The sequence below is a fragment of the Panthera onca genome, chromosome C2, assembly GCF_046562875.1.
Source record: "Panthera onca isolate mPanOnc1 chromosome C2, mPanOnc1 haplotype 2, whole genome shotgun sequence".
Taxonomy (NCBI): domain Eukaryota; kingdom Metazoa; phylum Chordata; class Mammalia; order Carnivora; family Felidae; genus Panthera; species Panthera onca.
The window spans coordinates 55,965,157-55,982,259 of NC_138347.1; the positions used below are offsets into that span (position 1 = coordinate 55,965,157).

The window sequence follows — 17,103 nt, forward strand, 5'->3', positions numbered from 1 at the left end:
GGGAGGGTCAGAGAGAGAGAGAGGGAGACCCAGAATGTGAAGCAGGCTCCAGGCTCTGAGCTGTCAGCACAGAACCTGACGCGGGGCTCGAACCCACAAACCGCGAGACCATGACCTGAGCTGAAGTCAGGTGCCTAACCGACTGAGCCACCCAGGTGCCCCTGTGTATCTGCATTAATACATATTTGATCCATTTTTTACTGCTGGGGGAAAAAAAAAAAAAAGGAAGAGGCCCCAAACCATCTCTTCACATTTTTTCTTGCTGTCCACAACACTGTTTTGATATCCTCTAGTTTTCATTTTGACAATCACAGGAAACCACCAAACTCTTAAATGATATAGAATAATTTCTTAGAATAACACAGGGACTTTATAAAGACCCTCTTCATGAGAAAACTAAACATCTTGACTAAGTCCATTAAACAGCTTCATTTGATATTAATTTCTAGCATCTGAGCAGCCCTGGCAAAGTCAAGTGTCTGCTGCAGAAGGACTTCAGGTTGGCCATGGGGACCACTGAGAATGGCAATGATGAAGGCACAGGCTGGTCCCAAGAGAGCACATGCCAAGCCCCTTAGACCCCTGAGCAACCTCAAGGCTGCTACTTAAAAAAGGGGGGGGGGGGATAGGCAAGGGATCCAGATTTTTTATGTGGCACCTCCTGTTTCTTAAACTCTACAAACAATCCCTTCTTTTCCTCCTTTTCCTCAGAACTACTGTGCAAACTCCCACTATGAGGCAAACAAACACAAGACAGGCTAGACTTGCTAAGAGGGCTGCCAGTTTATAGACGCTGCTCTGAGAACTGCCTTATTGATCACATTTCTCTCACTCCCTTGGGTCTGAAGTCAATTGTTCCTTGCCAATAACCTCCTACTACATAGGGGTAGTTCACGGACGAGCCTTACCTTGCATTGTCCAGCAATTCAGCCAGTGCTCCAAAAAGGAAGCTGTGCGTGGTGCTGAAGAAGAAAGAGGGAAAACCAAAAGTTAAACCAACTCTGTAATCAGTGTTAAAAGCTTCGAGGTACTTGCAGACAAATGTCCTCCAGTTCAGGACAGATAATCTATTAAGGAGTTATTTCAGAAACAACTTTCTTAGCATGGTCAAGATTCTGAAGTAGATGTGGTCCATTACAAAGCCGAGCCTAAGAACACAATTGCTAAGGTAGCCCATCTGTTCCTAATAAAACAAAGACTTCAAGCAGCTTTCTGTACTTATGGCAAATTTACATGTTTTGAAATTGCTTTATAAACAATATTCAAGTGTGGTTTGTTTGTTTGTTTGTTTTTTGAGAACTTCTCATTAAAATTGTATTATTTAAGATAAAATTATTTCTGAAAAATTTTGATCAAAATCCTGGCACACTGAAAGGCCTTAAGACTCCATCAGCATGTACAGAGGCTGGCAGGGGACCCCTGTTTGCCCCATTAGTTGATAGATAGATAAACACATAAATAGATAGATATATATAATCTATGTATATTTTTTCAGTAGGCCCTTTTCTCCTCTGAATTACCTGTGGTCACTCTGCTATATCCCCTCCTGCCAAGTCCTGGGTAACAAAACACATTAGACAGGTGTCTCTATTTATGCTTTGAAGGCTGAATGTTCATCTGTGGGTGAAATCAGGCTGCCTTCAGGGTCCCACACTTGCTTTTCATTTCCTGATGTGGATATTTCAATCAGAAACTTTATCACAGCATTAAGGGAAGATCCAGTCTGCAATTTTCTTTTTATGTTTAGTAAACAGGTAGCAGAAACAAGAGAGACCCATTTATCAAAACACATCTGCTCATTTGTACAGGAAGAAAGATCATCTGCAGTGTCTCAGCGATTCCAAATACCTCAGGCCATAAGACATTAGCTGAAAATTTATTTTAAAATATATCTATAGGGGTGCCTGGGTGGCTCAGTCAGTTAAGCATCCTACTCTTGACTTCAGCTCAGGTCATAACCTTAGGTTCATGAGTTCAAGCCCCAAGTCAGGCTCTGTGCTGACAGTGCGAGGACTGCTTAGGATTCTCTCTCTCTTCTCGCTGCCCTTCCCTCTCTCTCCCTCTCAAAATAAATAAATAAACTTAAAATACACATACCCACACATGCACATATCCCTTTTTTGGAAATTTTAAACTTTAAATACATGCTGATATGGGGTCTCTTGACTTGAGTCAGCTTTCAAGTTTATAATCAAAAAAAAAAACAAACCTACTAAATACTATTGCTGCAAAAAGATGTCCTTCACTCAAAAGAAATTCAGTGTATAAAAATCTAAAACAGAGCAAATGAGAAGTATAGGTTACATGCTTTCCAAAAGCAGCATTTGGAACCGCAAACCTTTCTAGTGAATTTAAAACACAGGGTTCAATACACAAAAATGCAACATATAAATAATACTTCAGGAAAGTAACTGCAGTCATTCTGACAAAGAAATTCCATAGAAGTTTCTGGACTATTTCACTGAAGAGATTTTTACAGACTGCCTGCCATATGTCAATGTGGACAGACATGGTCTTCACCCTCATGGGGCTCAAACTAGTGGGAGGATATAGAAAATACACAAGTAAACAAACACACAAAGATGATATGGCAAATCTTGGTTGGATGTTATAAAGGAAGGGTGATGGGGAAGAGGACATGGTGATCAAGGAGAGCCTCTCTTTGTAGAAGACATTTAAATTGAGCCCTAAAGGATGAGGAGAACCCAGTCCCTTGCAGAGACAGAGTGGAAACACTCCAGCAAGAGAAGCAGTTGCAAAAAGACACTGAAGCAGAAAGGAGCCAAGGCCAGTATGCTCTGGCTATGGTAAAAAAGGGAGATCATGCTGAGACACAAGACAGTGGGGTCACGCCGTGCTACCTACTCCATGGTCAGGAGCTTGTACTTAGCCTACATGTAACTGGAAACCACTGTCATGTTTTAAGAAGAGTGACATGACATAGCTGGTTTACTTTTTAAAAATATCACTCTTGGGGGGTGGGGGTGCCTGGGTGGCTCAGTTGGTTAAGCATCTGACTCTGGGTTTCAGCTCAGGTCATGATATCACAGTTCATGGGTTTGAGCCCCATGTCGGGTTCCCCACTGAGCATGGAGCCTGCTTGGGATTCTCTCTCTCTAAAATAAATAAATAAACTTTAAAAAAAAAAATCTCACTCTGGGAGCTCTCAGGTAAATGGACCATCAGGGAGCAAGAACAGGAAGCATAGAACCCAATTTAGAGGCCATGTGGAGTAACTCACAGGGGAGATGGTGGCTGTTTGGAACTAAAGGAATGGCAGTCCAGAGGAAGGAATGAATCTGAGACATAATTAGTGATAGTGAGAAGAGGACTTCAAGTTGAATGGGCCACGGGAGAGAAGCAAAAGAGAATTTTTAAAAAATCAATCCTGTTTTTACTGAGAGAATTCTCAAAGGAAAATCTACCTGGAGAAGCTGAGGAGATGCCAATTTGTATCTAATTTTGTTATTGTTGCTTCCTGCTGCTGTCACTTTGGTTATTAAGTTATCTGACCACCAGCTGATAATGGGATACAGGCCAGGGGAAACCACTGTGGGAGGAGGGGGCTGGGGAACAGCTGGGGTAACTACACAAAAAACTGAAGCTGAGGAAATTTCTCAAGATAAAATTCACAGTCCTTCCAGCATTTTTCTTAAACTAAAAATTGCTATTTTGTCATTCGTCTTCTGCTTCAGTTAACTTTTAACTAGGTGTTCCATCCTTTCCAATTTGCAATTCTTCTCCAGGGAGATTTAAACACACACACACACACACACACACACACACACACACACACACACACACACAAAACTAAACACCTGCCGAAAATTTTCCTGTTTTACTTTTTTTTTTTTTTTTTTTTTTGTAAAAATTACATGTTTGTCCCAAGCAGCTAGGCTATCCTTGCCTGGCATTCTTTACACTTCCATTTCTGTGGTTTCAAACCTGGTACATCACTTGCATCAGATGGTACTTTTAGTAAATCCAAAATTACTATAAGATTCCCCAAAACTGACCTACCACTATGAATCACACAGCAGTCACTGCTACGCTGTGCTGGGTTAGAAATGATGGATGGAACAGAAAACCTCTGTCACCTGCCTCTGCAATCTGAGTATGTGAAATAACACCCGATGAGTACCAGAAAGGCATCTGGGCCCGACAGAGATGCAGGGTGCTCTAAGCAATAACTAGAATGTGAAGATTCCATCCTGGGAGAGGTTACATTTTTGGAAGGACTCAGGCCACAGAGGCTGGAATCAATAAATACAAATTCCTCTCTGGAGAGCAACTTTAATCTTTAAAATGTCAGTGTGCTGGGCAGAGAATTCACAAGAGATAGGCCAGGTTGGTAGGATTGTAGTTCTGCTAACCCACAATTAAATACTTGGTTAAATGCTGGGCCTTCTTACCACTTGGTGTTAATTTTAGAACAACAGAAAGATTTATAATCTAGGGGGTCCTGGGTGGCTCAGTGGGTTAAGTCCCGGACTCCTGATTTCTACTCAGGTCATGATCTCACAGTTGGTGAGATACAGCCTCAGGTCTCTGTGCTGACAGCACGGAGCTTGCTTGGTATTCTTTCTCTTTCTGCCCCTCCCCTGTGCATGCACGCACTCGCTGTCTCTCAAAATAAAAAAATAATTTAAAAATTAAAAAAAGTTTTAGTCTAGCTCAGAATATGTACCATTACCACCTTTTTATTTTTTATGCAAACAAGTTTAAATAAATATCTCCATAAAGCAGATACCCAAGTTCATTTTTTTTTTTTTTCCAAATTGGGTATTTCGCTAGAAGGACCAAATTCTTCTTCACTATATGGAGACCCTCCCTTTTTCAGGCTCCACTGCGCACTCACGAGTTGGCGTGGATGAAATCCAGATGCAGCTGGGCCCGCTGGAGAGTAGCATACTTGTCGCCCATGTCCTCCAACGCGTCCCGCGCGGCCCTTGGAGACAGGGACCCCCAACCCTCAGCTGTTGGCTCAAGCCCTTCTCCACGCCTTCGTCCACGCCAACGCCCACGCTCAAGGCCACGGACAAGCACCAGTTCTGCAAGCACGCGCTCCCCCTGCTGGTCGGAGGGCGAAGCTCACCCTGCGCTGTCAGGCAAGAAAAGTCTTTGTTCCTGGTCTTGGATCCACACTTCAAGCCTGAGGCATCTTTGCTAGGCTCCTCTTTCCACGCTGAGATTTATTTAACCTTCCTGCACAGTTGTTCCTATCATTCCCCATATGGTAAATGGAGCCCAAGGTTCGGATCAGAATTTGATCAGAAATGATTGCATGCACACACACACACACACACACAGAACATGAAGAATCTGGGTCAGGAGGTCGGGAGTACAGGAAAGGAAAGTAGGTAGTTTTCCTTCACCTGCAGCACCAGAGATGAAGGCATTTTGTGTTCTAAGCCCAGCACTGACTTCCTGTGTTTCTTGGGTTGATAATGTTTTCTCCGATTGAAGAGAAGAAAGAAGAAAAGAGATCAGCCAGAAAGAAAAAAGGAAGGAGGAACTAAAGGCAGTCAGAACAGAATTTGGACTTCACTGTAATGTTAGGCTTGCGTTCCAGGAGAAACTTTTTCACCTGCCAGCCGACAGTCAACTATGTGCTGTGCTGGCCCAGCTCAAGAAATACACATTCTGTTCTGTTCCAAAAGACAGAACTGGGCAGGTACAGGTTCAGGGGAAAGGGAGGTTGAGGGTAAATGTAAGGAAGGACCGTGAACACCAGCTTTGCAACTGCTGTCGCTCACAAAGCACTGAATGCCAAGTCACTAAAACGTAAGGTGAAACAGGAGTTGTCCAAGAGGCTGTATGGAAAGGTCCTGGTGGTGATGAGAAATTAGTTGACCTAGTTACCTCTAAAATGTGTTCAAACTCATTCAACCTAGGGCTATAGGGCTTACAGACTAAGGTAGTTCAATAACACTCAGCAAAGATTTTACATGATAGTTTTAAAATCAGAAATGAGGTCACCCAGGCTCAGTCTGTTAAGAATCTGACTTCAGCTCAGGTCATGATCTCACAGTTTGTGAGTTCAAGCCCCGCATTGGGCTCTGAGCTAACAGCTCAGAGCCTGGAGCCTGCTTGGTATTCTGTGTCTCCCTCTCTCTCTGCCCCTCCCCTGTTCATGCTCTGTCTCTCTCTCTCAAAAATAAATAAACATTAAAAAAAAATGAGGACACCAAAGGGCACCTGGGTGGCTCAGTCAGTTACACATCCAACTTCGGCTCAGGTCATCATCTCGTGTTTTGGGGGTTCAAACCCCATGTCAGGGTCTGTGCTGACAGCTTGGGGCCTGGAGGCTGCTTCGGATTGTGTTCTCCCTCTCTCTCTGCCCCTTCCCTCTTGCTCATGCTCTGTCTCTCAAAAATAAAAATAAAAACATTAAAAAATTGTTTAATAAAAAATGAGGGGTGCTTGGGTGGCTCAGTCAGTTGAGTGTCCAACTCTGGGTTTCAGCTCAGGTCATGATCTCACAGATCATGGGTGAGAGCCCTGCATCAGGCTCTGCACTGACAGTGTGGGGCCAGCTTGGGATTCTCTCTCTCTCTCTGCCCCTCCCCAACTCACATTGTCTCTGTCTCTCTCAAAATAAACAAATAAACTTAAAAAAAAAATTTAAATTAAAAATGAGTGTCTACTGAATAAAAAACTTGAACTAGATGTGGTTGTGATTTCTGGGCATCATGCAAGCAATGAGGCTCTCAGAAAAAAAAAATTGTCAGTTTTGAGATAGTCATTTTACTTCTAAAAAAAAAAGTAGTTTATCCGCTACTACATTTATAGGACTCAGGAGAGGAAGAGAGAAGTTGAATGACAACCCAAAGGAACATGATGCTCTACTTTAATTTGAAAACTGGAAGTAAACATAAACATTTCAAGTAATTTTCCTGATTGCATTTTTGTTTTAACAGTGGCTGATGTGGTGGTGTTTTGATCGCAAAATTCTCTTTACTAAGCAACTTGAGCTATCTTTCCAATTTTTCCTTCCATAGAACTTCAGAAATATGATATTTATTTTGATTTTATGGGCAAGAAAAGCTTGACAAGCCTCTTCTGGATTTATTTTACTACCTCAATTTCCGGCTGCCATCTCAAAGCAATCTACCATTGGGAGGGCACCAGGGCCACTCGCCTGTAATTAGTAAACGCTGTAATATCTAATTTCTACAGGGGGGAAGAGCGTGATTATCATAGAAGCAGGTCTTCTAATAATCTGAGCGGAGCCCTCCTGCATTAAGTGGCCAGCCTCAAAGCACCAGATGGTACTGGTTGGCCTGGATAACAGGTGCTCAGGAGGCTCCATTAGCTACACTAAAACAGAGGCCTGAGAGTCATCGCACACAACCCCCAAAAGTCTTTCCCCTTCCCCATGTCAACCCCACTTAGCCACGCTCTGGTCTGAAAGGTAAATCTTGTTCCTTTTCAAAGTATACTTTCAGGATTCTTTGTCTTAGCCACCTCCCTGGACCCTGCCTCAAGATTCATTTTAACATTACTGTAGTTTATGATACAAAAACACTGGAGAAATAATAGGGAGGGGACATTTAAAAATGAGAACATCATCTACTCATCTTATGATTGATCCTGATTTTAAGGAGAGTCAAAATACATTTTTTTAAAAAATGGGGTGGGGCACCTGGGTGGCTCAGTGGTTAAGCGTCCGACTTCGGCTCAGGTCATGAGCCGTTTGTGGCTCACTGTGAACCCACTCACAGTTTGTGGGTTCGAGCCCCGCGTCAGGCTCTGTACTGACAGCTCACAGCCTGGATCCTGCTTCGGATTCTGTGTCTCCTTCTGTTCCTCCCGTGCTCATGCTCTGTCTCCCTCTCTCTCAAAAATAAAGATTAAAAAAAATTTTTTTTTAATGGGGCTCCTGGGTTGCTCAGTTGGTTGAGCATCTGACTCTTGGTTTTGGCTCAGGTCATAATCTCAGAGTTCATGAGTTCAAACCCCACATCGGGCTCTGCACTGACAGTGTGGAGCCTGCTGGAAATTTTCTCTCCCTCTCTCTGCCTCTCCCTTACGCGCGTTCTCTCTCTCTCTCTCTCTCCCTTTCTCTCAAAAAAAAAAACAACAAACAAACAAACAAACAACTTAAAAAAAAATTCATTTAAGAAGTAAGAAGAGTCAATTTGGGATAAGAGACTCTTCAGCTCTTCCTAAGTAGACATTTCAGCATTACAACATTCATTTGCTAGTCACAAACAACGGCTCAAATCTTTCAAACTACACTCTCCCCCTTTCATTTAAATAACTTTGTATTAATCAACATCTTATTACTCTTCACAAATGTGACAATTTATAAACATAAAAATAAGATGCTTATACCTACCAACCATGCACAATGGTATGCAATTTCCTAAGAATTATAATTAAGAAGTGACATTGACATATTATAATAAATACAGAAGGCAAATACTATTGAGGTAATAATGTTGAAAGATGCCAGTGACCCTCTATGGATAATAGTGAAATATCTCTGAAAGGAATTCACACCCTACTTACTTATTTCCTTGCTTTTGTGCAATTCTGAACCTGGCTGGTATATTTTCATCTCAGTCAACTCCATGTTAGACAATGGTAGGGTTTTCATTACATTGATTTTCAGTTACCCATATAACTGACAGTCTTTATACTCCATGTGTGCGACACTGTGGTAAGCATCTCTGGAAACTGTTGAAGGTATGAGACCAACAACCTGCCCCCAAAATAATGATGGTTACATATGAGTTAGAAAATATAGTAGTCATCTTGGGTTGGCTAACTCATTAGCCATTTCCCCAACTTTCCTCTTTCCACCTTATTTTAAAATTATTGTTAACGTTTATTCATTTTTGAGAGACAGAGAGAGACAGAGCATGAGCGGGGGAGGGTCAGAGAAAGGGAGACATGGAATCCGAAGCAGGCTCCAGGGTCTGAGCTGTCAGCACACAGCCCGATGCCAAGCTCGAACTCACAACCCATGCAATCGTGACTTGAGCTGAAGTCGGACGTTTAACCGACTGGCCGGCCACCCAGGCGCCCCACTTCTTTCCACTTTTAAAACTGAAAACTTGCTTTCCCAGACTCTTCTGTAGCAAGGGGTGGCCATTTGACCAAGTCCTCATAACTGAGACAGAAGCAGAAGTCGGCTTAGTGGCTCTAGGAAGGCTTTTGCTCTCCTGATAAAAGGGAGAGGCAGGGCTGTCTCCATTTCCTGTCTTCCTCATCTCTGTCTTAAATACAAGCACAATGCCTGGATATGGGGTGTCATTTGCATCCCTGAGGGAAAAGTCAAGAGAATACATAAAGCTGTCCCAAAGCGAGCAGTCATTCATCTTCAGATTTCCTGGTGAAACGAAACTTAACATCAATCTTTATTAATTTAAGTAATTGTAATTGGTTTTCCTTTTACTTAGTAGCCAAAACTGTTCCTAACCAATAGAGACAAAAAATAATACCAGAAAGCCCCAGAAACATACTTTCTTTCCATCATTGAGCATCAGCAGAGAATTGTTCATTATGCGCTATGATTTATAAGTCTTTTCCTGCCGGGGATGGTAAATGTGAGCTGATAGGAAGGAAGACACTCCAGACAGACACAGCCATCAGAACACAGAGACGGGAAAGGGGCAAGATATACGTAGGTGTGCAGAATATAATAAGTGAAATCATCAGGCTACAGTTCAGGAGGCGACAAGGTTGGCCAGATAAGGAAGGAGAGCACCAAAGAAGAGTGTCAGCTGAGGTTTAAATGTTTGGTGTGACACATGATTTTGGGCCATTATTAGCTCATCCAGTGCATCAGACATCTGTTTGGTGAGAGCCAGCTCTGCAGTGGGTTCCAAGAATGTAAGCATATTCTGCCTTCGAGGGGTTACAGTTTAATACAGGCCAACAGTATCAGGTTTCAATGCAGGAAACAGAAACCATTCCAGGTATGTCAGACCCAGAGGAATATAACATGGGAAAATTAGTAGGTATAAAACCTCTGGAAGAGACAGAAGGGCCAAAATCAGGGGCCTGCCACCGACAATTGAATTCTGGCTCCCACCCTGAAGCTGCGGAGAAGAGGGCATCAGTCTGATGACAGCACTGCTGCCACAACTGCCCCCAATCACCACAAGGACGGCTTCCATGTGCAGGAATGCTGAGTTGGCCACCGCCTCTGTGCACTCACACCCCATGGCCTGCACGGTAGCAGCAAAGCAAAGGAAAGCAACGTTTTTCATACCCAGAGCCTGGGCTGCTAAGGTGTCTCAGTGTGGTGTCTAGTTTTCCAACGTCTCTAACTAGAGAGTGAGGAGAGAAGGCACATGGAGACGACTACAGACAATATACAGTTTCTACCACCTTAATGGACTTTAAAGCACCAATCAGTGCATTAAGGTGCCACAGTGCTTTGAGAGAAGTCAGGCTCCGGAGAGGTGGGTTAGGAAAGATCCCAAAGAAGCGATGGCACTTGAAAGATGAGGCTACATGTGCCAGGTGGACAGAGTCAGGACTGACATTCTAGGTGGAGTGCTGAGTTGAACCTGCGTGGACATTCAGTAAGTAGCTCATCGTGTCTAGAGTGTGGCAAGCAAAGTGGGGCAGAGGGGTGGGGGTGCAAGTTGAGGCAGGCAAATCCCTGAATGCTATGCTGAAGAATTTGGAATGTATCCCATAAGGAGTGGGAAGCCAGGGTTAGGTCTTGAATGGAATCCCATGAATAAATTCATGCTTCGTAAAGATCACTCTGGATGCATGTGAATACTAGACTAGGGGGGCTCAAGACCAGAAGCAGGGAGTGCAGTTGGAATAGCATTGCAATAGAAAGTGAGGAATAGATTCTTGAGCAGGGGAGTCTTGCTGCTAAGGGGAAAGAGATACACTGGATCATCTGCTGGCTTATTTGGCAGGAAAGGTCATCTTCAGAAGACTTGCAGTAAAGTGGAGAGGAGACAATGGAGATGAGGACTGGAGTGGTGCCAATGGAGAGAAAGAGGTGCACATAAAAAGTCTTGATTAGGAAAACTTGGTGTAGGTATTTCTAAATGGAATCAACAGGTAATAGTAAAAGCAGGGGGGAAATACAAGTGTGGGTGGCTTCATTTAGTTCTTCAAGGGTCTGAGGGAGGTAGAAAAGAAAGAGAGAGCAAAAGTTGCTCCATGTGTGTAAGCTTGAAGTCCTGGAGAAATGACATTGCCATTAATAGTATGGGCAAGTCACAAAAAATGACCAGTCTGGAAGGCAGAAGACAGTGAGTTCATTGTTGTCACATTAAGCTGTAGAATTAGGGGCCCTTAGTGGCTCAGTGGGTTAAGCCTCCAACTCATGATTTTAGCTCAGGTCATGATCTCATGGTCATCAGGCTGACAGCACAGAACCTGCTTAGGATCCTCTCTCACCTTCTCTCTCTCTCTGCCCCTCCCCTGCTTGCTCTCTGTCTCTCTCTGTCTCTCTCTCTCAAAAATAAATAAACATTAAAAAAAACTTATAATAAAATAAAATAAAAAGATTTAGCATATCCTAGCAGAGAACTGTTAATATGCTTTAAATAAATATGTGGTTTCCCTAAAAAAAATAAACACACACACACACACACACACACACACACACACACACGGTTTTTCTGTCTTCGGTGGAGTTAGCTACCAACAGGTTGTCATTTTCCAATAAAATATAGTTTTGTGTTATGGAAAATATTAGTGAACTTATTGAGTATTGCATGCCTCTGAAATCAGAGGCTGAGGAACCCATGGGAACAGAAGAAGCCAGTTAGAGGTATCAGGAAAGAAAGATACACACATAGGTAACCGTAATGGGAAGTGTACATTTTGTGGATATAAGTTAATATTGTCAAGACTGACCAGAAAACAAAAATCTGCAAAGAAAACTTTCTGTACAAAAATTCCATTTAGATACTAATATCTAATTTCTGATTTGAGGCTATATATCCACTCAATAGGCTGCCGAAAATTATTATACACCAGCCTTGACCTGAGAAGACCAGACAGCATTTTCTGTATTTGTATTTTCTGCGATTCATTCATAGAAAATGAAAGGAAGATAATGCATCCAGATTCCTCTCATGCTGGTTCCATTTTCTTTCAACAAAACCCCTTTAAAAACCATTGCAAATAGCCCAGTTTAGCATGTTATTAGAATGCAAAGTAATGAAACAAGACACTTTGATCTTTGGGGCACTCCGTAATAAAAGCCTTTTTAAAAGTTCAAAGGTGGAAAAAACCTCACACATGTAAGGAAGGCTCGTACCTTGACCTTTGCTCATAGTACTTACAGACGTGCAATGAATAACTGGCAATTCAAAGAAAGAGGTAAGCACATTTTTCCTCCTCTGGCGGAAAAAAAACAACCTCTTAAAATTACTTAGCTAACTCAAACTGCAGACCTTTGAAATGGAACAGATTGTCCTAGATATTCTCTGACAATTTTCAATTTTCAGTCTAGGGATCTTTCTTGCACATAATTGCATTGTCTTTCCTTTATATCATAACACAACAACATCCAGAGGATGCCTGATATGTTTTAGACACTCAAATAAACTTTTGTTTCTAATGTAAAATTTGCTGACTACATATATATGTATATATATTGGGAGATATATATATATATATCTATATATCTATATATATATGTATATATAGATATATAGATATATAGATATAGATATAGATATATATAGATATTGTGAGAACGCAAGCAGGGGAGGAGCAGAAGGAGGGGAACAGAGGATTTGAAGAGGGCTCTGTGCTGACAGGCTGACATCAGCAAGCCCCATGTGGGGCTCAAACTCACCAACGATGAGATCATGATCTGAGCCAAAGTTGGACACTCAACACACTGAACCACCCAGGTTCCCCATATATATATATATTCTTTTTTTTTTTTTTTTACTATTACCATACCCCTCCTATATCAAATTGCCACAAGTCTATTATTTGAGGTAAGCTCCAAGAATCTTGTAAAAAAATTTTTTTAGAGCAGGCACGGTTTTGTCTATAACCAAAGCCACACAACAGTTTTAAAATAGTTTTTGGTTTCATTTTATTGCTGAGTGTGAATTATCTTCATTGCACCATAAATGCAATATAACAATAAAGGAATAAAAAATCCAACATGTAAAAGAAATGAGCCTGTGATGTGATGTCAGGGATCTTCCACCATCGGCTCAACGCTCCACCTTCTTTTTATTCGTAGCCTGAAATTTCTTCAACGAGGCATAAAGACTTTCATTTCATGAATCCTGCTGGAAGAAATAATAGGGTGTGGTGGAAAATTACTGTGAGCTGAAGGGAGAAGAAACTACTTGCAAGGTTCCATGTTGAAACACTGATGTTATCCCACTCTTCTGGCTCAGAGGCATTTGCTATATGTTTCTACCTTGGATGGGGACTGAACAGTGTCCAGAGTAGACGGCTTGCTCTTAGACCTTATCCTGGTGGTGTGGTAAATGATGGAGTATCCTCCTGGGTCTGGTGAGTGATAATGTATAATGCTGTTGGAAAACAACTAATCAACAAAAAATGCCAACAGGCTTTGATGTAAAATGTGCATATGGGGATTGAGAATCCACATCATTCAGGCTTCCAAATTCCATACATTTTTCAACCAAATCATTCAGTTTTGGTGTGGCACAGGGAGGTTGGAGGTGAATTGTTCCTTTAGAGCCTGAGTCTTTTCCACAGTAGCCTCCTGACTTTGTATTAGTCTCTGTAACACATTTCTCTCAGTCTTTCTTTTGAGGGCAATCTCTTCCTCCTTCATTCTCCCACTTGTCCCTCTCCATTCCTAGAAGAAACACTCTCTACCCTGTGACCAGTAGCCACTGAATTGGTAAATTTGGTTGTTGCCTTATTCAGACCATCATTTCCTGACAAAGCTAATCACTCCATCTTTTAAGGGACCCCCATAACTACGTAGCCTCTCACCACTGAACAGTGGTATTTAGAGTGGATATCACCACTCCATAGTGATGTCTCCTTTCCTCCTGTATCTAACTCTTCTAAATAAAATTCCCCATAAATACCAGAGGGGATGAATAACTAATATTCATAATTATTATTATCAACGTCCCACTAGCAGGACTTTTCCCTAGAAAGGGGCATGTCATCATATGCTAAGGAGTTCAGACAACCAGGTTCATTAGACCTGACTGGATTTACTAATTTTCTTCCCATTATTTTATCAATTTAGGAGTTCAGAACTATTTCTCAAGAGAACTGGGTGCATGATAGAATACTATATAGTTGGTCATGTATCTACCGTTTCTTTTGTGTTTCACCTTCTCCTGGTACAGAAACATACCCCCAATCTCTATCATGGTCTCATCTTTGTAACTATATCTCAATCAGAACATGAAATATCTTTGTTTAATTATCTTGGGCTGAATCCTAATGCTGCTTATTGTTTCTGGGTTTGCAGTCTCTTCTTTTTCTCATCTTCCTTTTTAGGACTACCCCTACTTTCTTGCCCCCACCTAAAGTTCTCTTCTTTCTAGCATTAAATTCTCATCTAGAGGGGCGCTGGGTGGCTCAGTTGGTTGGGTGTCCAACTTTGGCTCAGGTCATGATCTCACAGTTCACGAGTTCAAGTCCCGCGTTGGGCTCTATGCTGACAGCTCAGAGCCTGGAGCCTGCTTCGGATTCTGTGTCTTCCTCTGTCCTGCCGCTCCCCCACTTACACTCTGTCCCTCTCTCAAAAATAAATAAACATTAAAATAAAAATATAAATAAATAAATAAATAAATAAATAAATGCTCATCTAGAATAACCCAAAGAGTATCCATCCTGAGCAGAAAGTCTGATGGTGATTGTGGAGAATATAGCATTTCTCTAAAATAAAGAGGACAGGGGCATTAAAAGAGACTGAGATTCAGGAACCATTACACCTCTATTAAAAGTTAAATGTCGGGGCGCCTGGGTGGCTCAGTCGGTTGAGCGGCTGACTTGGGCTCAGGTCATGATCTCTCAGTCCGTGAGTTCGAGCCCCGCGTCGGGCTCTGTGCTGACAGCTCGGAGTCTGGAACCTGTTTCGGATTCTGTGTCTCCCTCTCTCTGACCCTCCCCCGTTCATGCTCTGTCTCTCTCTGTCTCAAAAATAAATAAACGTTAAAAAAAATTTTTTTTAAAGTTAAATGTCTATTCCTCATAAGAACCCTCTGTATGAGGATAATCAGAATTTCAAGAGCCTTGAAAACATACACTAAGCTTGATTTTCTAGTTTCAAAGGATAATAGTCTCAGGTTTCCTTGAGAAAATGGATAACAAAGAAAAAAAGACCATAATAATACATTTAATGTCTACTATGTAACCTGGAATAAACCAAATAATCTAGTTTTTGGGCTCATGAGAAATTTGTGAATTCTATCTGAATAGACTCCTAAAAATGAAACCAATGTTGCTGCAGTAGAGAAGTCCTCCTGTCAAGCTCCCTTCTGCCAAGTCACTCTTGCCCATACATACCTGCCCTGATAGATCTTCCTTCCATGAGAAAAAAAAAGAAAAATGAATCCATCAATTTGTTGGTCACTGTCAGTAGGAAGGAGAACTAACATTTTACATTGGCCTCAACACATGAGCCAGAGATGCAAATCATTTAACAATATTGGAATTTCCCAGGATGGAAACTGGCTCAGTGGAGATGGAGAGAGGGAGTATAGAGGAGCGGTCCTTATCTTGCTCAGAACTTTCCTCCATCCAAGAGAGAAAGGCAGTCTCGCCAAGGAAAGACATCACCAGCTGATAAATCCTCATGGAGCCTCTTTTCCTCCCTCGGATATCTTCTACTGACCTTCCAAACACTCCTATTCCTTAAGCAGAAACAAGGATTAGAAGAAGCAGAACTACACACATTTGAAGGGTTTTTCTCTTTGCTACTTGTTAGTGTCTGAATTGCGTCCCTCCCAAATTCATATGTTGAATCTTTAACAGCCCTCCCCCTCACACATACACACACCCATACTTCAGAAAGCGACTGAATTTGAAGATATGGTCTTTGAAGGGATAATTAAGTTCAAATGCGGCTGTTAGTGCTCTCATCTGAGCTGACTACTGTATTTATAAGAAGAGGAATTAGGACACACAGAGATACGGGGAATGTATGCATGCACAGAGGGATGTCCTTGTGAAGAGGCAGCAGAAGGGCAGCAGTAAACAACCCAAAAGAGAGGCCTCGGGAAACCAAAACTGCCAACACCCTCATCTTGGATTTCTAGTCTCCAGGACAGTGGGAAATTCTTATTGTTTAAGCCACCCAATCTGTGGTATTTGCCCTGGTGGCCCTAGCAAACTAACACAGCAACCCAAAAACAATCAATGGGATGCCATTTCTGCCATTCTTATCCAGCCTCTTTTGACTCTCTTGCCACATCCAACCCAGAACACAAAATTCTCAGTTTACTCTCCCTAGTCCCCCTACATACCCATGGTCTTTCATTTTTATTTTCCATATTCCTCTCCTTTATCTTAAGTCCCCTCCTTTTTCCCCAAGGAAGCAAGCATTTCGAGCAATACTTTAAATCTCTTGATGCTACACCAATGTTGTTTTTATATGTACCAGACTAAAACACATGCACTTAGATTTTAAGCCTGAGAAAGTCACACTGCTGAGAGCTCAACTGTAGGTTATAGCAGAAAAAGCATCATGAAAGCATCATGATCATGATAGAACAGGCTACTTCAAATCTATACTAGGTCATCAAATTTATCTTTTGAGATTACCAGAACCATGGGAAAAGACTGCTTCCCTGTGGAACTAATAATAATGCCCACAGAGCTACCCGTAGAGAAAATACGGCCCCACTCACTTCTGCAGTGAGTCCCTAGAAATGCTTTCTTTGCTTTTAGTTTAGTGAAGCATGGAAGACTTTGCAAGTGACAGACTGAGTTTTGATAGTGAGCTGATTGGGCAGGGTCCCTTGATGATTCTGTGCTCTGTAAACTAGCTAGTGAATTGCAGATGTTCAATAAATGTCACATATTGTCAACTATCAATTATTCAGTGTATAATGAGGAAAATGCCTTGGCATGCATTACCTCAAAGCTTCATCAAGAGGTCTGTGATTCCAACACCATATCATAAAACAGATTGACATCTTTAAACTGCCAGAC

General features: G+C 41.9%; 1 protein-coding gene across 1 annotated transcript in view; it reads right to left on the reverse strand.

Moving 5' to 3' along the window:
- The window catches only part of MORC1 (MORC family CW-type zinc finger 1), a 162,162-nt gene extending 157,190 nt beyond the window's left edge, over positions 1 to 4,972 (reverse strand). Inside the window, exons 1-2 of the mRNA XM_060640085.3 lie at positions 4,859 to 4,972; positions 909 to 962 (exon numbers count right to left, since the gene is read on the reverse strand). Of these exons, the coding sequence (XP_060496068.1) occupies positions 909 to 962; positions 4,859 to 4,923 (119 nt within the window). The 5' untranslated portion in view covers positions 4,924 to 4,972. The remainder of the gene's footprint in view (positions 1 to 908; positions 963 to 4,858) is intronic.
- Between the last annotated feature and the right edge of the window lie 12,131 nt (positions 4,973 to 17,103).